The 27,337-nt window shown below is 39.0% G+C and overlaps 1 protein-coding gene across 1 annotated transcript in view; it reads right to left on the minus strand.

The window, feature by feature from the left end:
• tle2b (TLE family member 2, transcriptional corepressor b) overlaps positions 1-25,727 on the minus strand; it is an 86,002-nt gene extending 60,275 nt beyond the window's left edge. The window contains exons 1-7 of the mRNA XM_053635449.1: positions 25,690-25,727; positions 24,619-24,722; positions 23,096-23,196; positions 22,799-22,967; positions 21,175-21,924; positions 8,208-8,305; positions 4,642-4,705 (exon numbers count right to left, since the gene is read on the minus strand). Coding sequence (XP_053491424.1) covers positions 4,642-4,705; positions 8,208-8,305; positions 21,175-21,198 — 186 coding nt within the window. The 5' untranslated portion in view covers positions 21,199-21,924; positions 22,799-22,967; positions 23,096-23,196; positions 24,619-24,722; positions 25,690-25,727. The remainder of the gene's footprint in view (positions 1-4,641; positions 4,706-8,207; positions 8,306-21,174; positions 21,925-22,798; positions 22,968-23,095; positions 23,197-24,618; positions 24,723-25,689) is intronic.
• Positions 25,728-27,337: the final 1,610 nt, after the last annotated feature.

Genomic DNA, 27,337 nt, shown 5'->3' on the forward strand with positions numbered 1-27,337 from the left:
TATGTTATTTATCACTCTTTTTCTCACTGCCCTCAATCTAGCTGTATTCATCCCTGTTTTTTTTCTTTTCCTCTTTTAGTGCTCCGTTTTGAACACCCATCGCTCTCTATCTCCCTCACGCTTACATTCTCTCTGTCTCTCCCCTTCTTCTTTCTCTCTCTCTGTAGGCGGGAGGGCAATCTGTGGCAGTAATGTTCCTGGATAGAGCTGAGAGTGTCAGTGTGAATCAGACAGATGAGCTGGCCAGGGGAGTTACAGTGCAGAGTAGTGCATTAATCCCCCCGTCCACCCCTCCTCTTCTCTCTTTCTCTCTTTTTATCTCACCCTCTATCCTTGACCACCTCAGAACCATGACTGCACCAGTGAACACAAGTGCATGCATACCACTTTCATTATTAGCAGTAGACTGACCTCACACCTGTCAAGCACACACACACACACACACACACACACATTCCATCATGTTAACACACTTAGCTGAGATCTCTGTTTGTGAAATGTAAACTAAGGAAGGAGTCTATGTCGTTTAAAGTTATACGTAATTTAAGTCGTATTTAAGGCAAACAATTTAGAACCTCATCTCTATCCACTGCTTCTGTATGCGCATGTGCGTGTTTTCCTGCACAGAGAAAAGAACAGAAAACCTATTTACTCTAAACTCACTTAGAACAGAAAGATAACACAGTTTAAAACGTGAGATTATATCATGCAAATTCAAAGTAATTCTCTGTCCAGACTCACTGTTGTGTTACTTACCTTAAAACATTATTCATGAACTACTATTCAGTTACATTATTCAGTTACTACAGTTAACCCACCTATTATGTTGGGGAAAAAAAGTTACATCCATTATGTTATGGGTCAAAATGACTTCCACAGTTTAAATACACACAAAAACAGCATTATTATGGCTTGTCTGAGACAAGCCATAGAAGAAATATTTGCATATAAGTTCATGACCCTAAATGAGGATAGTCAAAAGATTTCAAAGAGAAAGAGATTAACCAGTATTTCAGACATCTCAAATGTGGAAATGGGTCAGCTTGGCCCATAACATAATAAGAGGGTTAAATGAATGTGCTATGTACTGTAGTTACGAGAATGTGAAATATCTGAACCCACCGATGGATGCGAAGAGTTTAGGGCTTAAGTGGAGTTAGAATCATACCATTTAGATATTTAAAGGCAAATATCTGAATTTGACATGTTATTATTCTGTATTTGCGTCATTCAATCTGAAATTGAATTTTGTGACAGTTCATACAGGATTTTGTGGCATTCTTTTGTGATAATTATTATTTTCTGTGGCTAAAAATGCTTGATTTTCAAAATTTACGATGCAATTTGTGGAGTTTTTTGTGCTTTTTACTTCTACTGACGAAACTGCAATTGCACAAAATAGTTTTGCACGGTCTTTCACAGTGATGTTTGTTGGTAAATGAGTCCTTTTAGCTGTACGCATGTTTGACGCATGTGAATCGAAGAGGGCTTTGGCTGAATGCGCATTGTGATGACGTCACATGACGTGTCTTGGCCCAAATCTGCAGAAAATCTGCAAAATCGCAGGGTTTGGGATTCATCGTTTGAAATTCGAAATGAAATACGCTTATAAAGAATTTTGACAAAGCCTTGCTATTAATTCCCTTTCACAATATATTCCCAGCCAATATTTATGGTATGAAAAACCTTTCTTCATTTTACTGAGAGTTACCTGGATGTTATTTCGAAAGCAAATCTAAAAGTGTGAATTAACAAAGAGACCGAATTCTTTTTAGAAATGAATTATATGCGTACTCTCGTTGTTAAATTCCTTTTCAACATTCAGTCACGCTTAAGCATGTAATCCAGTTTAAGATTTTAGATGAATCATGAAATTCAATTTCAGTTCAAAAATCTATTTCAAATGGTAAAATAATATTCAAATGAACACACTTTCATTTAAACTGCAATTTCTAATGGCATGCTTCTAATTCCATAGGTAAGCAATTTTTAAATAAATCCTCATATAAAATTTAACATACTTGGCCTTTTGTATTAATAATTTACAGTATATACTGATAATAAATCCCTTTACAACTTATTTATGATAAAGAAACAATAGTTCAGACAAATATTTCATTCACATGTGAGGTTTTTCATTTTTGGAAAACTGTTTCTTTAAGCCATTGGAAGAAGATAATTGTAATTCTTCTCATTTTTGCGTATCATAAACCTACCTGATGCTTAAGTGGGTGCTGTGAAGAATGATCTCATCCAGTAAATGGATTTGAAGTTTAGTCTTTCTAGTGGACTCTTACCTTTGAGCCCTCCTGTATCACTAATACAGTTGTAGCCAGTTGAGTTCTGACTATAAATGTTGCCGTGACTGCCATAAGATTTTAAATATGAATACAGAACAACATGCTGACACGATGATCTCATATACACCACTAATCCACCATTTCTAATGAGGCTGAAGTACTATTTCATGCCCATCACCAAATAAATCATTCACATTTCTGAAAATCAGAAGCAAAAAACAAACCAATATTCAGTTCAGGAATGGGAGAGGGCAAGCGATGATGAATTATAAATGCATGAAAATAAAGGCAATGGCTGTCGAAACATGTCTTGGTGTACATGACAGGTTTAACTGGCTAAATATAGCCCGCTGGGCTAGCTGCTTTTTCAGAGTGCTTCACATTATTTACATGTCTGCACTTGTGATCTCTATCTCCCTCCCTGCTTTTCTCCTTGCGTTCTTCATCCATTTCTGTCACACTCGTTTCTTCTTTGTCTTTTGTCATCTCTCATTCAGCCTAGTCGCATTCTCACTCGTCTAACATTCCTCTTACTCGTTCCTTTTTTCTCTCCCTCTTCTCTCATTTATATGATCACTGGCACTTCCTCGCATACTCACTTCATACATTCTTTTTCCTTCTTGTCCTCTTTACAGATCAGTGAAAACACACATAGTGACACATACACAGCAGTGAATATACATCAACGCACACACACATGGCACACATTAGGACCCATAATAAATGTTTTAATTCCCCTTACATATGCATAGGGTTTTCTATCTAGTCATTTTATACAAATTGGTGGAAAGGGCTATCTAAAAAGACAAAATGCAATGCAAAGAGGTATTTAATACTTTTAGGTCTAAAATTAATACTTAATTTTAGGTGTGGGGAAGGGTGCGGACCAGATGGTGTCTGTTCACAACACATGAGCACATCAGTCCAGATTCATATATCTACATGGTCATCATCTGTTTTATCGGGGAGAATAAGTTCAATTGTTCAACTGTGTAGCACCTACACAAAACGCCTAAAGGTTGTCAGGTCTGGATATCATGGCAATATAATATCGTATATGAAGGTGAAATTATATTGCACAAGGCTAGTTGTATTTTGCCATGTCATGGCAACTAATTCTGCCTTGTAGTTTGTAAGCATTAGCTGCGTAGCAGGACTGTGAAATCACAATCTTCAGAATGTCTGTACCTAGTACTGTAAAAGTGCTACTGCTATTATGTTGCTAGTGCTATTACAAACTCATTCATTAATTAAATATGCACAAACCATAGTATTACATTCTTTTTGCTGCTTGCTGTGAGCACCACCCCCTGTAATACAACCCTGCCAATTATTTGGACTCCCAACTTGTAAAAAACAAAAGCATTGCAAAAATGCTGCTTGGTCAATTCTGGGTTTTTCATTTTATTTAATTTTTTGATCACCGTCAGTAAGTATGTAAGTAATAAATACAACCATGAACGTGGGGGGCATACGTTTCAATGCTGTATCTAGATAAACAAACATACACACAGAGGACACTCGTGATCCTTTTGGACTGACGAAGAAACAAACGTTTTCATGATTTAATGAACAGAAACGAGATCAAAGGTCACCACACGCCTGACCAAACATCAAACGTTAAATCTTTTACACTGCTGTTTTGACGCTCTTTACACAGATGAAAAACAGCCATGGACTTTGGTTAGTGTCGTCTTTTCTCCCTAATCACTTTCACATCATTTTTAGGATTTTCATTTATATATATATATATATATATATATATATATATATATATATATATATATATATATTAATTGAAACTCAGCTTGTGTTTTGTATTTGAAATATAGATTAAATATTAATAGAATTTTATACAAAATTGTCTAAATCTTAATTGTAATCTTACTAGCATAAAGTTAATCGTAATCTTACTAGCATAATGTTAATGTTAATGTCCCTAATCAAGTAATGCACTTTTTGCTTTCTAGCTTGGTATGGCGGACATCAAAGGTACAGACAGTGTGGACTACAGTAACTTGTGAGAACAGACACAGCAAACAACCTTGACGCTGACCACAAAGGTACATGTGTTAATATAGCTGGAGCATCATCATCGGTTGCTAGTGGACCTCTATTACAGCTCCCTGATGATAATCTATATATCAGGTTTATTAGCTGTGAGATTTATTTTTGTGCTACATCTTCTCTTGTGTGTCTTGAACCCTGTCTGCCCCCATCAAACACATATGTTCTAGCTATAACCCCGCCCCATGCCAAAATACAGAGTTAGACCCTTTTCTCACTTTACCTGCTCACACACTATACAGGATTTGACCGAGCAAGCCTGGCCAGGACTCACCATGATATAGTGTCTCTGCATCTCGGTCTTCTCACTGGCCAGCTTCTCACACTCCAGCTTCAGACTACGGATTGAAATAACACAACTGTTAATTCAGGTAACAAAGAAAAAAAAAAACATCTCTGCTTTAGACACAGTGCCCTCCACTAATATTGGCACCCTTGGTAAATACGAGTAAAGAAGGCTGTGAAAAATTGTCTTTATTGTTTAACCTTTTGTTAAAATAATTCACAAAAATACTCTGCTCTCATGGATATCAAACAATGGCAAACAAAACACAGGTTTATCACATAAAAATGTCTTTGTTAAATATATGTGTGCCACAATTATTGGCACCCCTATGAATTCATATGATAAAAATATATTTGAAGGATATTCCCAATGATATTGAAATTTTTTTTTCGTACACCTGGGTGACTAGGAACAGGAAATTGTTCAACCCTGACTTCCTGTTTCACAGGGGTATAAATATGAGCTAACACATAGGCCAAATTCCCGTTGTCATTCATAACAATCGGTAAGACCAAGGAATATAGCTGTGATGTGCAGCAAAAGGTTGTTGAGCTTCACAAAATGGGAAGTGGCCAATATTAGTGGAGGGCACTGTAAATATAGATACATAACAGTTTTAGCAGCTAAAAAGCATAAACAGTCCTGTGAGAAAAAAATGTTACTCTTGGCAAAATTAGCAAATCTAATTCAATAAATCAAGAATGAAATGTGTATAGTCTCAGAAGCTCAGATACCACCTGCCTATTAGTGCTATCGGATTAATAGTCTTGAGCTGATTGCCAGCCTTATAAAATATGCTGCTTTTTTTAATTAAATCCTTTAAGGAGAATTAACCTGTGTCATCTGGTCAAGATATGAAACGTCTCACTGTTGTTTAAGAAATAAGGTGGTCTGAAAAAATCTGAATCTCACTGAAAAAATCTATTATTAGTATAAGTATTATACTATTATACATTTTTATTGAATCTGGATTTCTTGATGAAGATAAATGTATATGCACCTTTTTCTGTTGTCTAATGTTTTTTTTTTGTTTTGTTTTTTTTAAACTAATTTACTATTCAATATGGGTCTTCAATCACGTTATGGGTTATGAATAGAGATGCATGGATGTATCGGCCAACGAAGATGAGTTGAAAAAAAGTATATATTGCACAGAAAAATATATTTGTAGAGTAGTATATTTCATATCCAGTTAATGTTAATATATAAAAAAGTTGATATTATATATTACCAGTTTGATGTTCAGTGATGAAGTAGAAATGCTTTTGTTTGTGGTGAGTGAATGTGAGACTAACAGGAGGTTTTTTAGAATTCAGTCAATGTTAATATGAATTAATAACATTCAATAAGTTAAGAAATCTTACTTTAATCTTCAGAACTTAGTTCATGTGTTAATGTTAATTAGAGTAATGTGTTTTCTGTTTATGAGACCAGTTACTGTGAAACAACTTGTTCAAATGGAGAGAATAAAGTTTTTATTTGCATTTCTTTCAGAATTTTGGAATTAATTATTATTAATTTAAAAGAAGGCATAAAAGGCAGAACTATCAGTATCGGTCATCGGTCGATATCACTCTAAACAATCGGCTATCGGTATCGGCTGAGAAATTTAGTATCGGTGCATCTCTAGTTATGACTAATGCTAGAAAAATGTGATATTCATGGTGTTCAAATCTAAATAATACTCTCATGCTTTTTCTTTTTAGTACCTATCCTACACACAAAATACATTTCCCATGATCCCCAGCCCGCCAGAGAACTCCAGCTACATCACATAACCAACAAGACACAAGCAGCATATCCCTATTCACCCTCTCCAGACTTCTAATCAGACACACCTGTTCCCATTTACACACACTCCTTTAAATAACTTTGTGAGGTCTTGCTTGTTACTAATGCTGCCTTCAAGTCCTGTTGGGAAAGATCTTAATTACTAGGTGAATGCACATGAACACTACCACAATGTTGTAATTACAACTCGAGAACTTGTATTTTTCTATGAGCCCAGATTCTCAGAGTTGGGGGCTTCAATAACTGTTCAGTTCTTTATTTTCTTTCAATAAGGCAAAAAATTTCTTGTCATTGATACAAAAAGTAAATAAATAAAACGAAAAGGTTTCTGAGGGTTTCAATTGTTTACTAGTACCAGCCATTTTTTCTGACCAAAACCACTTGATGAAAGCCACATCACATCATAATCACGACCTCCAAAGTCATACATATGAACTTCCAAGGACTTGAAGGTAACATAAGCCATGTATTCTTGTGGTTTTGCCTGGTTCTACTTTCTGTCTTTTCCTATTTCAGTCCGTTTGTAGATCACTCAACCCTTTGCCTGATTTTTTTTTTTTGGTTCTGAGTATTACATTGCTTTTTTGGTTCATCTGTCCTGGTTTACTCGATAAACCAAACCCTGCATTTCCATCCAAGCCTGAGCATTGTTGAAAACGGTAAGTTTCCTTTTCTCACAACAGAAGAACAAAGCATCATTCTAACAGTGCAAATCTGTACAGCTTACCATCGCCAGGCTTGCAAAAACAGATTACATGCTGTAGCTTTGCATTTATGGAACGTCTTGTCTTGTAGAGCATGAATGTGACCTTAATTGATTTTGGGGTTGAGGCTATATTAAACTTGCTAAGTACAATAAAGCCTTGATATGATTCAGCTTTATTTCTTAGGATACAACCATCTGCCAAATTAATAAATGTAAACATAAACACAAGCTCTATTTATATTAATAGTTACATAGTCTCGTCTACTCAAATTCTGTCACCGTTTTATGCATGTCAGTTTGTGATTCACATGAACACAAGGGCTTTGAACAGTCAAGGGCTGTTTCTCTTATATTTTGTTTGAAAAGGCTCTGATAATTTGAGAAATGTTAACGGCTCTGCAAAAAAAAAAAAAAAGAAGAAAAAAAAAGGTTTTATTCTGTACTGAAGGGATATGACTCAGATGAAACTCCAATGGATTTGATGCAACGCAGATCATCAGGTTGAACACAAACTCGAAGAGTCCATGAGAGCTCGAGTGCATACTAAGAAATTCATGTAATTCTACTTTTCTCTCCAGTTGTTCATATAAAAGTTATTTGTAATGAAATGTATTTTTTATTACATTACAAATGAATGCAAAATGGAAGCATTTTCACTAATGGTTTTAGATTTTTGGACCCCACTGTACTTAAGTTTGTTTGTTACAATGTATAAATCAATTTAACCTGTTGTTATTTGTTTTGTTTTTGTGCTAGCTTCCGATGCCAATTCATGAATCATGAAGTGATACATGCTTACTCCATTCACAGCATCATCTACAAATAATGCTATTTATGATCTACTCATATGTTATTCTATAAAAGTTATTCATTGCTTATACATTTTTGATAAAGTTGTTGTGTAGACAGACTTCACAATAAAGCAGAAGAGTCCTCAACTCCACTTCATGTAATCGATTATTCATGCCAGGGATGGGTGAAACTAAATCAGACTGGACTGAGAATTAAGCATTGTTAGTGTTACATTCAACCAGCAGCCCCAAGGCCATGTCCTCACCTGTGGTACTGGGCCTGGAGAAACTGGAACTCCTCTTTAATGCGGTCCAGTGTCTCCAGCACAGTGAACTTGAAGGACTGGCCAGGCTGCAGTGGGACCTAAAAGAGAGACATCAGATCATCCAAGTTATTCATCAGTCTATACAACAGCTCCGTTATTTCACTTACTATATTTGCACACAACGTTTGTCACAACAAATGTTCCTATTCAAATACTATTTTTATTATTGTTAGCTGTCTACCACAGTATATTGGAGTTAAAATTAAATCATTTTAAAAAGAAAGAACACACCGGTGAGCTCAGGAACACCAAAATGCCCAAAAGACCACAGAAAACAGCTGGTGGATGACTGAAGAATTCTTTCCCTTGTGAAGAAAATTTCTTTCCCAACAGTTGACCAGATCAAGAACACCCTTCAGGAAGTAGGCAGATCTGTGTCGAAGTCAACGATCAAGAGAAGACTTCACACATGTAAATACAGAAGGTTTACCACAAGATGTAAACCATTGGTAAGCCTAGACTGGAAGACCAGGAAGACCAGATTAGAGTTTACCAAAAACATCTAAAAAAAAATACCTGTACTGTTCTGGAAATCTTCCTATGGACAGATGAGACAAACATCAACTTGTACCAGAATGATGGGAAGAGAAGAGTATAGAGAATGGAAGGAACTGCTCATGATCCAAAGCATACCACTCCATCTTACTGAGTGGGCATTTATGGCTGCCAATGGAACTGGTTCCCTTGTATTTATTGATGTTGTGACTGCTGACAAAAGCAGTAGGATTAATTAGTGTATTAGGCTATATTATCTGCTTAGATTCAGCCAAATGCTTCAAATCCCACTGGACGGCACTTCACAGTGCAGATGGACAATGACACAAAGCATAATTTACACCCCAAGCCAAAGAAGTGGAATGTTCTGCAACGGCCAAGTCAATCACCTGACCTGAATCCAGTTGAGCAAGCATTTCACTTGCTGAAGGCAAAACTGAAGGAAAAACTCCCTAAGAACAAGCAGAAATTGAAGACAGCTGCAGTAAAGGTGTGGCAGATCATCACCAGGGAAGAAACCTGACGTACAGTGATGTCTATGGGGTCCAGACTTCATTCCATGCAGTCACTGACCGCAAAGGATTTGCAACCAAGTATTAAAAATGATCAATTTAATTTATGATTGTTAGTTTGTCCAGTTTCTTTTGGTCCCTTAAAAAGTGGGGACCACATAAAAAAAAGTGTTGTAATTCCTACACAGTATTTGGATGTAAATACAGTAAATGTAATGTAATTCAATAATGAATAATTTAATGGTAGACAACTAAAATAACTAACTTTGTCAATGTCCACGTTTTTATGGACCTGGACCGCTACCATTGTAGTGAGCTTACAGTATACGGTATAGTGAATTGAAATCTATGTAGAATCCATCAAATATCAGCCATAATCATCACCATAAGGCGCAAACAATGTATAGGAGTATGAATGAATGAGCATATGAACCTGCAATGAAAACAATGATTTATCTGTTTAGATCAGAAATGGGATCAAAAGGATCATTTCTGCAACCTGAAAGGCTACACTGAATCAGAAGGAATGTAGCTGCTCAAGGTTCTTGAAATGATTTAAGTGTCCTTGATATTAAAAGTAATAGTAACACATGCCATTTCAGAAAAACTCCAGTGCTACCCAACATGCTTCAGCTTCAAGCACATATTAACTACATATATTTACTACCTCTTCAAAATACTAACACAATCTTTCCCTTACCAAACATGCAGTTGATCAGCTAAGACATTTGTTTCTGCAGTTTTGCTGATCTCAGCTAATCTATTATGCTTTTTCATTCTTGACCAAACTACTCCTACACTGATTATAGATCAGCATCCTGCTCCCATCTCCACATGACAGGATCACAGTTAGCTCTTGTTAATCTCACACACACAGCCCGGACCAGACAGCAACCTTATTTATACACACTGTTCCTTATTAATTCCCTCACTTACTCTAATTCCACTAGCTATTTAAAGCACTGGCCACACTTAAAATGGCTGCCTTTCCTGCTCTAATCTTCAGCTCTTTCTGTGGCCTGTGTCTGCCCATCACCACCCCCCCACCCACCCCCGCTTCCCAGCCACTGTAGCACAGTGCAGGACATGTGAGAAGAGCAGCTAAAAGTTTGCAGGTTTCAGAAGGAGCTTAATTAGTCTAGACAAGTGAATTTCAATTAAATTTCAATTAGACTCACGGTGGAGGTCAGCCACTCCATGGGCTTTGTGGTAATTAAGCTGCAGGCTCAGCACTGGCTGGATGGGTTCAGTACATATAGCACAGACGTGTGTGTGTGTGTGTGTGTGTGTGTGCGTCTGTAGCATATCCCCACTGACCTTTTTCCACTCAGACAGACACAAACAGACAGTGTTTGTGCACTCTAACTATCTTTTAGTCAAGATCCTTTAGCGCTGTTACACCACAACAGTGGCAGTTAGCACCATGAATTGCAGTATGTTTAAAGAGAGAACATAGAACACAAATAAACCAGATATAAGCAAGAAAAAGGACCATGCATTATAGAAATATAGATCAGGAGACATTTCACATATACTAATATTCAACAAGCAAAGTATTCTAAGGCTGCAACAACAAATGGGTCTGTGACGTCAGTGTGGATAAACCACCCCCCCGTCAGTGACGCCACTTCACGATGGTGAAAAACACTTTTCTATGAAAAAAACACATCAAATAAACAGCGGAGGTAGCAGAGTGAGCTGCTGCGGGAAAAGTGCATGATCCAGGTCGTCCAAGACATGAGAATGTTTTATATTAAGAGCTTCAAACAAACTGGTAAGTGTATTAACGTGGCTTGTCGTGTCAGACACTGTGACAGATGCGTGTGCTGTTTAATGTGTTCCAGACATGTTTTCTTCAGCACAGAAGTAACATTTTTACCTTCATATCCTTATCTTTACATGTTGGAAATTCATGACAGTATTTCCATTTTACATGAAGACTCGTCCTGACAGCGAGCGAGTCTCCGTTAAACTTCACTGAACGAGTGCGAGTCCACGCATGCACGTCAATCAAACAGCACGCAATAGTAAGGAAACGCAATAAATCTGACTAAACTATTCATTTTGATCAAATATGTTGCTCAATGCTATATGTGTGTGCGTAGTTTTATATGGAAACTGAACCTGATAGCCTTCATTATTTTTATTGTCTGATAGGGTTGTTCCGATCAGGATTTTTGTAGCCGATACCAATTACCGATTTCTCGTCATCATGATCGGCCAATACTGATCACGATCGTTCAAGCTTTATATAAGTGATATGTAAGCTTTCTGTTGACTGCCACTGTTAACGTTTTTTTTTTTCAGATAAATACCATAGATGTTGCCTTGGTTTTATTATTTCCAGTAATGTTGTAGATTATTGTTTTAATTGAGAATCAAATAAATAAGCACAACAAATATTCATTTTACAATTAACATTTTAATAGGCCTTTAAAAATACATGGCAAATGGTGAATTTTTCATTGACTACGTTTACACGGACAGCAGTAATCTAATTATTGACCTTACTCTGAGTAAGATAATAATGTGATTAAAGTGTTTACATGAGTCGCTTTTAGAATACTCCTGTCATGTTCCCGTTTTACACGTTATAGAACATAATTAGATTAACAGCCTGCGTCATTACGTCACTGCGCCACGCCGTCCGACGGCCTTCCAGAATCTCACGTATCAACATGCAGTTCATCTTCGTTATGGTACCGTATACAGTTTTGGGTGTTTTTATTAAATTTTCTTATGAACACTTCAAGTGCAGTTAATTATTTGTCATGCTGTACATGCAAATAGACAACTGCTTGAAGCCATGGGCTGCGTCCCAAACCGCGTACTTACCGTCTATATAGTAGCCAAGATACATGTATTTTTCCCCACTACAGGCCTATAGTAGGCAAATATGCGGTTTGGGACGCAGCCAAACTCTCTTGTTTGCCGTAAAATGTTGAGAACTGCCGTGTGTGATCGTGTCCTGTTTCAAAATGCGGTGAAAACTCTCACACGACATTCATATTGTGATTAAGGTGTTTACATGTCTGTAATACACGTCCATAATGCGACTAAAACAGGAGTACTCCACCTGTCTTAATTCGATTAGAGCTTAATTCGAGTATGACCTCAATTAGATTAAGGTAAGTAAAAATTGCTGTTCACATGGTAGTTTTCTTAATCAAAGTATGGTCTTAATCGGGTTAAGAGTGGATTATTGTTGTCCATGTAAACACAGCTAGTGTTTCTTGAGACTTCAGAATAATTCCACACTGGTGATGACATGACTGCGGTGCTAAAGTTTAACGTCATGTGTTTTACATCCTCACATGTTTTACATCATCAAATTGCGATCGGTTCTTGAGATCGGCCAAATTTAGAGACTACGGATCGAGTCATAGAATGTGATTATCGGCCGATACCGATTGGCGGCCGATCGATCGGAGCATCCCTACTGTCTGAAAACAATAAATCTAAAATGTTTTTTTTACTGACCCAATAATGCAGAAGTCATTAGGGTGCCTAAGACATTTGCACAGTACTGTACACTCACCGACCACTTTATTAGAAACACCTGTACCGCTGTTTATTCATACAATTATCCACTTAGCCAATCATGTGGCAGCAGTACAAGGCATAAAATCATGCATATACGGGTTAAGAACTTCAGCTATTGTTCAGGTCAAACATCAGAATAAGAAAAATGTGATCTCGGTCACTTTGATGGTGGCATGGTTGCTGGTGCCACATGGGCTGGTCTGAGTATTTCAGAAACTACTGATCTCCTGAGATGTTCACACACACAACAGAGTTTACACAGGATGGTGTGAAAAACAAAAAACATCCAGTAAGCGATCCAGAAACACCTTATTTAATTATGAATAAAATTCAAATAAAAGTAAAAGATCTCTATTATATATATATTTTAGTCCGTTCATGGGATTTGCACGCCAAGTTGTTGTGGTATCAGAAGTTCTTCATTTCAAACTGACATGCTATATTTGAGGCATAGCACACGTGCACCTGCTAAAGAACAGGTTTTGAAACCTTTCATCAGTAATGTAGTGGAGTGTTTGGTGCAATGTGCTGCAGCTTTTCACAATTTCACACTATAAGCAAACACTAAATAGCTATAAATATCTGTGGGGTTTTTAAGAAAGCGTTTTTTAAAAAGTATGTGACCCAGAATAACCAGTAAAAGACATCCAAGTAATAAATCAGCAAGTAATCACTGCCCTAAGTATGAGACTGTACTCACTGCTTTGTTTTTTCACCAGTGTAGCAAATGTTGGTCTGCACCAAGATAAGACTGGGGAGTGCGCTGTCTGTTGACCTCGCCATCCTCCTTCAAATATTTTTTTAAAAGTTCAGCCACTGTGTAAGACGAAACTGAATCCTGAAATGCTTCTGAGGTTCTTTTATGGCTGAAACACTGCTCTGTGACACTGGGGTCTGCTCAACAGGGAGTCATTTCTAATATCACATTGTGATAATACCACAGACATGTTAAAAGGTTAGGCAATTTTCTTGATCAAATTTAATACTAGACGCACATGCCTAGACGTACGCACACAAACAGGGAACAGGGTTAGAATGTCTGCTTAGTAATTGAGTGTCAGACAGCAGGGGGATCTAGAGAACCCAAACTGATCCAGCTAATCTAGGGGTTTGTGTGTGTGTGTGTGCGTGCGTGCGTGCGTGCATGCGTGTGTGTGTGTGGTAAAACAGACACACACAGAAAGCTATGTGAGAAAGCAGTCAGTCATTCAGGCGCAATTTAGATGAGCAGGAGCGAGTGAGAATTACCAGGGATTATCTACTGAGAGTGTGGAGGATGAGAAGCTGAGAAACAGAGAGAGAACGACGGAGAAAGAGAGAGATAAAAAAAATAAGTAAAATAATAATAAAAATAATTTAAAAATAATAATAATAAATAATAATTTATACGGCACCATTCTCACACTAAAGGTCACTTTACAATTTCAAGAAACAGACCAAAACACAAAATAATGATTTTAAAAAAAAACCTAAATACACAGACGGACAAAGAACGAGTGAGAGAATGTCAAATCCCAACACTTTAAAATCTCCCACACATCTCTCTACAATCACCCCGTTTCAAAATGCTAATATTTTATTAATGTTGTGGTGGTTTACTATCATAGTATTTGTTTATGCTATGAAGATATTTCTACATAAAAGTGCTAAATAAAAATAAATTGTTGTCTAAAAATGCCTAAAACAGTTGTCCATCCAAATAGATTAACTTAGGACCCACTATTGCTGAGCATAAAATTTCTACAGGAGTGGAGATTGTGTGAATTAATATGACCAAAGGGCAGGTATTACATTTCCAGAGGCCCATTTTTGCAATTTTAACTGAATTTGCAAACTGGTCTCCGGATACTACGTACCACTATCACAAAATAATATTGTTGTTTCTTTCATTTTCACAGTCTTACTCTGGTTATGCTGCTTTCACCACACATTTGCATTGCAGCGGTCAACAGCGTTTATATAAAAGAGAGCCTGTGAAAAAGTTCTCCTCTACACATACAGTATAAATTATGAACAAAAAGCTCAGTCATTTCCAAGCTGTTTTATTTTGCATTCATATTAGCATTAGCATTCAGTTAGCACCTCTATTTTGGGTTTTCTGTGCTGGACGGCACGAGGTGGCTTAGTGGTTAGCACGTTTGCCTCACACCTCCAGGGTCGAGGGTTTGTTTCCCACCGGAGTTTGCATGTTTCCTCTGGTTTCCTTTGAAAAGACATGGATGGTAGGCTGATTGGCGTGTCCGTAGTGTGTGAATGTGTATGTGATTGTGCCATGCGATGCTCCCTGGGATAGGTCTCCCTGTGACCCTGAAGGAAGGATAAGCAGTATGGATGGATGGATGTACTGGACGGAAAAAAGGTACACCCATTTAGAGTTTAAGACAATTAAAGCAGTTGCGTGATTGGTTGAGGATGTGCGTGTTACTCACTGTAGGGCTGCACAATAAACTGAATATTGATCTGGATTACGATTTTGACCGCCCAAGATTACATGAACATGATCGACTGCGATATTGACGTTTAAAGTTCGTTCTCCACTCATAGAAAACTCCGCTGCATATCAAACCAAGCGCTTCTTAAATTTACAACCAATCACCAGGGATGACGTCATTTTGTACGCCAAAACCTGGGAACGAGTTAGCATTTTAGCTCTTCCGGTTCCAGCCCAAAGTCACTGGGTTTTTTGAATGGGATTTTGGTTAAAAGCCTGAAATTAGGTCTGTGGTGAACACAAGTTCAAAATATTTTCACGTTTCATTCTATGACATAAAATACACCAGTAAAACCCCACTCATGATTTTTAAAAAAGTTTTACGTGTATTGAAAAAAGCGGTTGCTAACTGTCATGTAATGAGGGTTTAGGATGGATGCAAGTGCATATAAGAGCTTTATTGAAGAGAGGCAGACGAATCCAAAACGTGAGACAATAGCGTGGTTAAAAACAAGCAAAAAATCAGGCAATCGGCAAACGGGGATAAACAAGGCTAAACATGAATTAAACAACGAGGTCAAGAACAGTCCCAAAACAATAAACAAAAGCTTGGTACATGGAAAACTCACGCAATACTTTGTGTCGAACAAAGAGACACGAGGGGTTTAAATGACAAATGTAATTAAGGGTGAACACAAAACAGCTGAGACTAATGAGGACACGTAAGGGAACAACCAATGACAATACAGGGGCAGAGACAGGACAGAAATCATAACAAAAGCACATGTAGACAGTAAAAAAAAGTCAATGTCACTAAAAGAGCATGCTGGGAGCTCCAGCGCTAGCGCGAGGGGAAATCATGACACTAACATGTTGCTAAATGGGACTACAGACGTTGTCTGGGGCATTAAACGTCATCACACCGAACAGGAAAAGTCTTCACAGATAAACTGGTTCAGGTGTGCTATGCACAATTCCCCCCCAAAAAAAGTGGATGAAGATCCAACCACAGAGTAAATCCATATTAGCAGTTTATTTCTGGTGATTGTATTTAGGCTTTTATTAACATATAAGTTGTGTTCATTTGTGAAATTTATCTTGATGGACAGAACGTGTTAGTATTGTATGTTAGTATTGTCGAGGGAACCGGTGTGATGGTAACTTCCGGGTTCCGGTACAAAATGACATCGTCCCTGCACCTCTCTATTGAGGGATTTGGCTGCATCTCTCCTCCGTAAACACTGTTATTGCCTTTTCTGCATTCGCCTGAATTGTTTTCATTTGGTTGCATATTGTTATATAGGATTGCATATTTTCATTTGGTTGATGGCAGTTTTATTTTTACTTATTATATTTTGGGTACAATTTTATTTGTATTTTGCTTCTACGAGATGATGCACTTTAAGGATCAGTCTAATCTGATGCAAAGATTTGTACATTAGAAAAATAAAGAAAAATATGTTGTCCCTAAAATCAAAGAATAATCGTGATAAATAATCGAGATCTCAATATTGATCAAAATAAGCGTGATTATCATTTTGGCCATAATCGTGCAGCGCTAACTCACTGTGAGGTTTTGCTCACAAAATATATTTGCGATGCCGGTCTATAAAAAAAATAAAGAAATTCTGACAAACAGGTAGGGCAACCAGGCCTTAAGGTACAAAAGAAATGAGGCCTTGTGCTTTACCTATAGAAGAACTGGTGCTTGGAATCTAGTGGAATCTCAATATAAGCTCTTTTTTTGATCAGCTGATATAATTTGAATTAACGGTGAAAGAGACACAGAGAGATATCAACATAGCTCTATCAACAGGGTCCCCTAGCAGCGGTGAGGTCGGAACCCTTCCTCTGATGTTCCCAGACATCTGATCACTCTGTGTGTGAGTGTTTGAGCTAACTGCACTACCACAGTTCAGGCTGTGTGGTGAAGAGAGACTGCACTATTTCTGAAGCGTCTGTGCCAGTTGCATCACTGCCTCTTCCAAAATAGTCAGGAGATGGCAAGGGCCATGAAATAATTATCGGCTGGTGAAATATTTAGCAAAAAAAGCAGAGATGAGGAGAGCCAGAGTGTGGAGGGATTGGGAGTATAGCTGTGATCCATGCACATGCTTTCCACACTGCTTGAACCCTCCTCCACTCTCTAACCCTTGCTAAACCCTGCAAGGCAGATCAGGCTCCTAGTCTATGCCCACTAGAAAAACACTCCATCAAGGTAAGAACAACAGCTGGATTCTGCATGCCAGCCTCTATCTCCCAGCACAAACCTGTGTCCCAGCAGCTGCTATGCAGTAGCTTTTCTACTCCATCTTAAACCTCATTTAACACTCCAGAGTCTACAAGCTCAGTGACTCGCCTGCAACATGGCTTCAGCACAGCATGCTCTGTCTATCTTCGTGGGGTCGACCCAAAGCTGTGAATCCAACACTGGATTAGAAAATGCACACTGGCAGGGGAAAAACAACCTGGTGCCTTTCCAAAACCATTCTCAGCTCACTTCTCTCACCTCGACAGCTTTACATTGGCTGATGAAAACATTAGATTAGAAGGGAAAGCCATAACTGACTGTAACCTGTTTAGTCTCCAAAATCCTGCAGTGTTATGGAGGTGCATTGCTCAAAATCTACAGGCAGAATGGAACAATGGAAGGGCGGGAAGGAGAGCATGTGCCAAAATGAGCAGCTCCTAGCTAAGTGAGCATGTGTGAGGCCTGGGGTTGGATATTTGGCGTAGATGCTTCCCTTGGCCACCTGATTAGTGCGAGAAAAAATGTCAGTCTCCCACACACACACACACACACACACAGACGTGCATAAATTAGAGCAGATCTTTTCAATAAAAAGCAGGGCGGGCAAGTTAATGATTGATGAAAACTGCTAGGGATGCATGATCTCTTTAAATTTTTTCAACAATATTGATGTCAGTATCAGTCAATACCCAACATCCTATTAGTGACCGAGCTAACTCAGAGGCCTAAGGGCATCATGCAATTTGTGTCCTATGTTTATGTTCATGATCTGTGTTGTCAGTTAAATTCCTACAGGTTAAACATATAAAAAATCCCAATCCAATACGATACCAGTCTGGCCCAGGTATGAATGCCCAACTCTTTGAGTTATTAAGCACACGTGATGATGTGCAGATGCTGTGATCAGACAAGGTGCACACATACTCAGGGCTAGGTGCTCTTTCTGCCTCTTATTTTGATCCTCTTCTATTAAATCTGCCCCAATTTCTAGCTGGTGCAATATTTTAGGACGCACATAAGGGAGCTTTCTATCACTCCCCCAGACAGAGGCGGTGCTTAGTGAGCATTGCTAATATTTCGTGTACGATGACGCGAGTCTCGAGAACCATTCTTCCAGAAGATACTCCTTCAGTTGCTGCTTTGATGATGGTGTTTGATGAAACACATCACTCCAAAATCTCGACTGGGTTAAGATCTGGTGAGTGTGAAGCATTTTCATCCTCATCAAACCATACAGTGAGTCAATGAGTCCTGTGGATGGGGGAGGAGTCCATCTGAAAGAGACTACTCCCGTACGGAAATGACCCAAACCATGACAGCGAAATCAACAAATGCCGTGCACAGCACAACAGAGCTTCTGGTTCTTCCTTTTAATTCGTCACAGGTTTGTACATACATACACAGGGTAGGGAGCAGCTCTGCATAAATGCACACGCAATACAGCACATCATTTTCCCAAATACACACACACACAATCCTTCCCTTCAAATGCAGGCTGCACTAGAGCAACCTGCAGGGGATTCACATACCTATATATATATATAATCATCATGTGTTCACACTACTAAACTCCCATTACTTAATGTATAAGATTACCTACTCTCTCATGAAAGGTGTGCACTGTTTATCCCAAATAAGTCTTCAGCTTTCATCTGAAGAGCTGGCTCACGTTACTAACGGCTTGCACCATTTGACCCATGGAAGTGTGTGTCCCAGTGTGTTTACTGTGTAGAAGCAACCTCGCATACAATATACTGTGCTCTCTTAATTTGAACCTAAACTCAAATGATTTGGAATCTGAAGACACAATCACCTATATGTGGTCTGGTACCAAGTGGGTGTCAACGTTTATGTTTTGCAAATGCAGGAAAGATGAGGTACGTTGGTGATGGGCCTTGAAAAACAAACAAACAAGTGAACTTTTCGGATTGCCATTCATGGTTCGGTTAGCATACCGAAAGATGTTTGATCACGCTGTATAACTGTCTTGTAAATTTGTATTTACCTAAACAGCACTTAATAAATAAGTGGCACTTTTATTTGTTGAAATGGAAATTTTACATTATACCGTTATGATTATTTAGTATAAAATAATGTGTGCACATAGGAAATTACTGTCTTGACATGCCGTAACAAAATTATATACAAAACTAAAATTATGAGTCTAAAAACAAACGGTTTGTGGACCTTCCAACGCTCAGCTTGCGTTGACTCTTCCTGGTAGAATAATAAGGCTTATAATCATCCTGTTCCATCCCACCACCAAGGGATGAATGATTTGGCAAAATATCATAGCACAATATTGGAGGGCTTTTTCACGAATCCTGACAAGTTTATTGGTCTTTATGCTTGCTAACAAGTGCTAGCAGAAGATTTTTAAAAAACAGTCAAAAACTGTTTCAGTGATATTCTATACAACAGCTAAAAAAAATTAGATCAGCTACTTGTTTCTGTAACAGTGAAGTTGCCGGCCGCTACAAAAGTACTGCAAATGTTCTCTAAAAAACATAGTGTGGCATAATTCATCGCAATATAACATCAAGTAGCACAGCCCTAACACCAACCACAAAAAACCCAGTGGTGTCGATGATCGCTACCACTCTTCCTGGCACTGTTTGCCTTGTAAAGCAGGTCTTAACCCATACACACACATCGCACACGCATAGGAACAGAACAAACAGAGGCTGGCACACACGATTTAGTGATGTCTACGATCTGCAAGATCTGCCTTTCTAGGAACTGAGCTGATAGTGATGAGAAGCTGCAGAGTTTCTGAAGGATTTACTTCCCTGTAATTGCTTCTGTCGTCTGTTCGGCAACTCAGCAGCGCTGGGAAACATGTTACAAATACATGCCGGAGATCCCAAATGATATGAAACGTTCTCAACATGAAAGGCATATATGTATACACTCGATCATATTAATCTTTCCCATTTTCTCTGCTGTAAGTGAGATGTAAAAAAGAAACACCTGCTATAACTGCCCTCTGGAGTTGGTTCCTTGTGGAGAAAGCTCTCAATGGCTGTAACTCCAGTGATACAGCAGCTTTATGGGTAGGATGGTTAGGCAGTGATACAGTATAGAGTGTTGCATGGAGAGATATTTTAATCAGGCTGAGCTGGGGTAATCATTTCACGCCAGCTGAGATGCGGTCTCTCAATGGTCTCTAGCGGGAACACATCAAACAGGCCACTGACCCGTATGCTTTCAACACCTACCTGATAACAAGCAGGCTCACTGTGACTGGTCCTCCTTTCCATGAACTCAAGTGTTTAACAAGCCAGAAGCTTATTATACAATGTATAATGCACACAAACACACACACACACACACACACACAAAGTGCAATTCCACCCACACAACTTAAAATAAACTGGCTACTGAGAACACCTGGGTGCAGCTGAGGGGCTTTTGTGTGTGTGTGTGTGTGTGTGTGTGTGTGTGTGTGTGTGTGTGTGTGTGATTGAAAGCCTCTGAAGAGAGACATCTCTCTCAGCAACTGTTTCATCTATGTCTTTCCTTCTCTTACAGCTTACTCTCACTGAACTGGAGAGCAGTGTATGTGTATATGTGTATTGCTGAAAGAGAGAAGGGACTGAGGAAGATAAATAGAGACTGAGAAAGGGAGAGAGAGAGAGAAGGAAGATGAAAGCAAAAGGAGTGTCATGCACTTACCGGATGTCTACCCTGTGGGTACATGGTCAGTGCAGAGACGCTTGTTAGGGGTCTGATGGGTAGTGGGGCTCCCTGAGCTCTTTGCACTCCTGTAAAGGTGAGGTAGAGGTTTTAGCAGGGACGGAGCCCAGGATCCAGAGTTGGGAACCTGGCTTCAGCCTCTGAGTCTGGGCAAACTCAAGTGCATCCAACAAGAGCTGATGCGAAATGAATTCCTGAAACTCCCACTGCTGACTTTTTCCTCCACCTTTCCTCCTCACAGGAGTCAAAGTCACACTGTCAGCTGTCCTCCTGTCTCCTGCTCTGATGAGTCTGACTGCTCGGATGAAGCCGCAGTCACATCCAACTGTCCCTTGTCTGTCCTTCCTCAAAGCACACCAACAAGGTCCAAAAACAAACACACACCTCCATCCGAATCAAGCCAAGCGACTTCCTCCTGTAACACAGAGAGACAAACTAAAGGGAGATTTTTTTTTCCCCAAGCCAGACTGAGAGTGTAAAAGGAAGGGGGAGAGAGTCACAAAAAAAAAAAAAAAACAAGGATGGGAGACAGAGCTTTGTTTTTAATCTAATTCTAGAGGGGGGAAGAGAGAAAAAACACAGGAAAGCAGGAAAGAACAGCAGGTCACTGGAAGATCCAGCAGGCTTTTCAGCAGCGAGTCCTAGACTGTAATATATTGTGCCTGTTGGCTTCAACACAAACACGAACAGCCTGCTCAAGCTGCAGTTAAGGTGGCACAGTGGAGATAGCTGAGAAGAAAGACAGAGAGAGAGAGAGAGAGAGAGAGAGAGAGAGAGAAACCAACACTATTATTAGGCTATGTGACCAAGACCGTGGTACATTTGTGTGTTACATGGATTAATTTCTGACACCTTTTTAAGCAATAAATGCAATTTATACACAATGTGTAGTAAGCAAGCAAGCTAACTTACTGTAGTTATTGTTAGCAATGAACAAAGTTGTATATTTTGACAGGTTTGTCTACTGACAAATAATCAATGATGCGAATTGAGACATATCATGAAATCACACTCATTCTTTTCCATGAAAAACACAACCAAGGTTACTAACAGTTTTGAAATAGGAGGAGGACAGAGGTATTTCCAAATTCTATCGTCATGAATACTCACAGATTCTGGTATTTTTATGTCTGTATATGTGGACAGATGTTACTTGGCCTTCCTTAAAAAAAAAAAAAAACATTCATCCATCTTCCATGCCGCTTATCTTACACAGGGGCAGGGAGAGCCTGAAGCCTATCCCGGGGGACACAAGGCAAGGGACACCTTGGACAGGGTGCCGACCCATCACAGGGCTCAATCACACACACACACACACTCCGGACAATTTGGACATGCCAATCAACCTACAACACATCTTTGGACTGGGGGAGGAAACCGGAATACCTGGAGGAAACCCCAAAGCACGGGGAGAACATGCAACCTCCATGCACACCGGGCAGAGGTGGGAATCGAACCCCCATCGCTGGAGGTGTGAGGCGAACATGTTAACCACTAAGCCACCACCCCCCGCCTTTAAAAAACATAATACAATAATTTTATGTTCTTTTTTTAAATAACACATTATAAATAGTTATTATAATTATTACATTATAATGGTTACCCGCCACGGCCCAGGTTCGATTTGGTCAGGGATCTAACCCCATCCACTGGACGGCTGCACGATCCAGTGCCCTCTCAGTGCCGGTCTCAAGCCCAGAAAATAGGGAGGGTTGTGCCAGAACCAATATGCAGACAAGTGATCTGTTCTGGTGACCCCAAACTGGGAGCAGCTGAAAGAAACAGTAAATACAAGATTTATAAAATATGGTCATGTATTTTATGTCAGAGGACAATCTGAAAACAGAAACAATATTCAACATTGATTGTTGATACAATCCTGAAGGCTAATAACACTCACATTTAATAATATTTAGAAAAGACTATTGTATGGACTGGCACCCTGTGTACCCCGCCTCGTGCCCGATGCTCCCTGGGATAGGCTCCAGGTTCCCCGTGACCCTGAAAAGGAGTAAGCGGTAGAAGATGGATGGATGGATGGATGGAAAGACTATTGTGGTGATATACATGATGTATATTTAAGAGGCCAGATGAAAGTAATCTACAACTGGTTTACAGTGGATTAAAAAAAAAGTCATCTTTACAATCCAGTTAAAGTCACCCAGGTTCAATAATGGTCATGCATGGTCATCTCAAGTCAGTCTGTGCTCACTGGGAAAGAGAGGAAATGCAAAAAGGAACCGAGCCAGAGAGGGAAAGTAGACAGAGACAACAAGAGACTGAATGGAAGACAGACAGATGAAATATGATTCAATTTGCAACCAATTCTGGTTAAGTGTTCTGTGCACGCATCCACACGTCTACTGTCTGTTTGTGATAGATGAACATTTACTGGCCCTTCAAGAAATAACTTGTACTTTAATGACTCCAGTCATGATTGCAACACTCATGACCGTGAGTCATGTGATATTCACCATCAGCATGCTCTCAAATCCATAAACTCATCATACTGCTTTATCACACCATCCCCAAAATGTCCTGTGTATTTCTCTTCGTCAGTACCACATCACTCTATCTACACCATTCATGCAAGCCTGACTCCTGCCTTTATTCTCCTTTGTGCATGCTCGCTTCCTCCACCGCAACCCATTTCTCCCTGAGGTGTTTTCCCGTCAGTCATTCCACCATCCGCAACACTTAACCAGGTCAGGTATTGCCCTAATCAGTGTTATCTAATAGTGAGGATTAGGCAGGTAATTATTCACACAAGCCTCCCCGTGCCTCTCGCTGATGGGGCGTGATAATTACCACCACAGCAGGGTTCAAACAGCCACCCTGAACTAAGGGAAGGCAGGTATTGTGGAAGGACCCTCCAAGCTCCTGTGGTTCCTATATGTTATTCTGTCTGGGTTCACGTCAGTGGGCAAATAAAAACAGAGTTAAAGCATTGTGAAGTCCCAAATGTATGTTTTATATATATATATATATATATATATATATATATATATATATATAGCTGATACAATCTACCATATGACACGTAAAATTGATATTTGGTAGTAATTTTCCCAATTTAAATGATAGTGTCCCTCCTATTTATATCTGTATCCAGCATATTGTTGGTGGTAAAATGATCGTATGCGAAACCTATTACATATTACATATTTTCAAAGCAAAAAAAACAACAACCACCAACGTAAGTGTTGTGATGAGACATTGCATGTGTAAATATCTGTGTAAAATGGTGCGGAGCATCTTCTGGAGCATCAAATAACGAATGATAGTAGCACTCTCGTTTAATACTATTCCAGCTGTTTACAAATAAATGCTTTAATACTTGAATACAGAGGTGCTGTGGGGCTTGATGGCATTCATTTTCATATTTTTGAAAAAGTGTTGTTGAAACTAGATTACACAACGTACCAAAAACTGGGTTGTGTGGTTATTATACTGTTCATTTTTCCACAGCATCACCCTGACTGTCCTTCACAGCTCTGCAGAGACAGCTGTTCTTTACGCCGTCTCACCTGATGTTAGAGAATGGAAACAGTAAAAGCGTTGAAACACAGTACCGTGTTCAGGTAATATTAATCAAGACACTGAATATCTGCTCACATATGAAACTGCAGTGTCTTTTTCACTGATGTGATGTGACTCAAATTGCAGACACAAAGTAAACAGTATATGATGCTCAAAAGATGATAAAGTGTGTCACCTATACACTCACAGAAAGATCTACAAATGACACAAAATAGATTTAATCAGCTGTTTTACGCTACATAAACAACCTTAGTGCAAACATGGACTCTCAAGAGCTTCTGTGACCCACTCACGGTCAGTTTGTTAACATGGACTACGTTTACATAGACAGCAGTAATCTAATTATTGACCTTATTATGAATAAGACAATATTCTGATTAAGTTGTTTACATGAGTTGCTTTTAGAATATTCCTTTCATGTTCCCGTTTTACGTTATAGAACATAGATCGATTAGCGGCACACGTGATTACTTACCATACACCTCATTACTTCAAGGTATGACTTTAGTCGGATTAAGGTCATCAGAAATCGCTGTTTACATGGTAGTTCCTTAATCAGAGTATTGTATTAATTGGGTTAATACCGGATTATTGTTGTTCATGTAAACATAGTGAGAGAGTGAACTCAGGTGAACATCTCATGCTAACGGGTCTAGCCGTCAACTGTCACTGGAATGAAACAAAATGCAAAAAATTACACACATTTTGACCAAAAAGCGAATTATACGTGATTTTACATCAGCATTTAAACTAACCCGACTCACCTTTATAACGGATTAATTGACTACATTTTGGACTCACTCGCCTGTTTACTCTACACTAATAACATGTTGAACACACACAAAACGTTTTCATGGCTGAAACACTTTTCCAAACGCAAACATGTCTTTTTTTAAATTACAAAAAGGTGCTATTATCAATTTTAATCATATATTAATTACTACAATAAATCACCTCAGAGTAACCCTCTCCATTTCAGCTATGTTCCAAGTCCACCTTAAACGCTCGCGAAGGCAAAGAGCTCTCTTTCGCTGCTCTGATTGGTTGTAGGGACTTATACGTTCCGGCCAATGAACACGAGAAGATCCCACGTTGGGTCCTGACGTGGGCTGGTGAAACCGACTAATAGTAGCGCTTGAGGCTATTGACTGGCTGCGGACGATGGAGAGGGGAGGTGTGCAGTCTGTGGGGATTGTGGGCATTGAAGTTTCAATTATTTCAACACACACACACACACACACACACACACACACACACACACACAATTCTCCTTCCTAAACCCCGCTGTCAGTCACGCCACATAAATGCTCGATAAATTCCGCTGTTAATTTCAGGCTTACCTCTGCTCAGTGAAGACAAACTGCGAAACGGTGCCTGCTGGGATATTATTTTCTTTTTCAACAATTAACCCAAATCACAAAATATTCCTTCTGTATTGCAGATCATTCCTTTTTAAATATTTCTTGCTGTCTAGCCTATCATGCCTGTTATCCATTCAGGGCCATTTTAAAACGACTCAGTTTTGGTTTCTTTTTTAGTCTCTTAACATCCCTGCTGGGAAAAAAAAAACCCAATAGAAACCCTCATAGAATTTGTAATGGTTATAATGGGAATTATATTGGTTTTAATGGGAACTGTAATGGTCCCTGTAGGCCTCTACTGGTAATTTGTTCACTTCTATTGGTATGTTATGTCTAGTGGATACGATTAAGGACCTACGTCCTACTACCTAATGAAAACCATTTGTTAATGGTTTTTAATGGTTAACAGCTGATGGTCTGTATTGGTATTTGTAGTGGAAACCATTAGAATTTCTGTGATGGTTTCTATTGGGGGTTTTTTCCAGCAAGGATACTTGCGCCACATAAAAAAAAATCCTTTTCCCAGGAACCGAGTTTGATCAGATCAGGCAGATCATCTCTGTAGGTTGTCGGGATCATATTGTGACATGAAGGTGTTTGTGGAGATGATGTATAGCGCAAGGTTGCCTTTCCAGAATATGTGATTTGTTCCTTCGTTAACCAATGGTCAGATACTGCCGTTACTGTCCTGGCTTCTTAATTGCTCTATAGTTCCTGATACTCAATGGATTTGGTTTAAATACTTACAGCACTACAACGATCAGTTGAATCAACGTGAGCTAGATATTATTTATTAAAGGAAAACTCCTCCCTGAAACACATAAAATATGCTTATATTCAAACGTCTGTGATGCACTTTAATGGTTCTGGTGATAATTTGTTTGTTCGTGCTGTATTTTCATTATACCTGTGAGAAGTTAGTGGCTGTGTGCTGCTGTGTGACATCACAGGGGGACATTGCCACCACAGTTACAATCACATTTAATTAGAGAAACAATTTCAGCAATCTCAATCATTAGGGATAACATTTTTCAGTGACATTCAAATTCGTAGTAATGAAATGTCCAGCTTATAGAAACAGCAGAGACAGCAAATGTTGGACTCAAAGTTCCACAATGCAGTTGCACTGAGTTACAGAAAGGGCTCGGCTGGACTAGTCAGCGATGTATGAGATAACAAGTGTGATGTCGTTGACGGCAGTATTAGCATGAATGGTATTATTAGCTTTGAACCTGATCTAT

Source organism: Ictalurus furcatus, chromosome 10 (genome assembly GCF_023375685.1).
Source record: "Ictalurus furcatus strain D&B chromosome 10, Billie_1.0, whole genome shotgun sequence".
Classification (NCBI taxonomy): domain Eukaryota; kingdom Metazoa; phylum Chordata; class Actinopteri; order Siluriformes; family Ictaluridae; genus Ictalurus; species Ictalurus furcatus.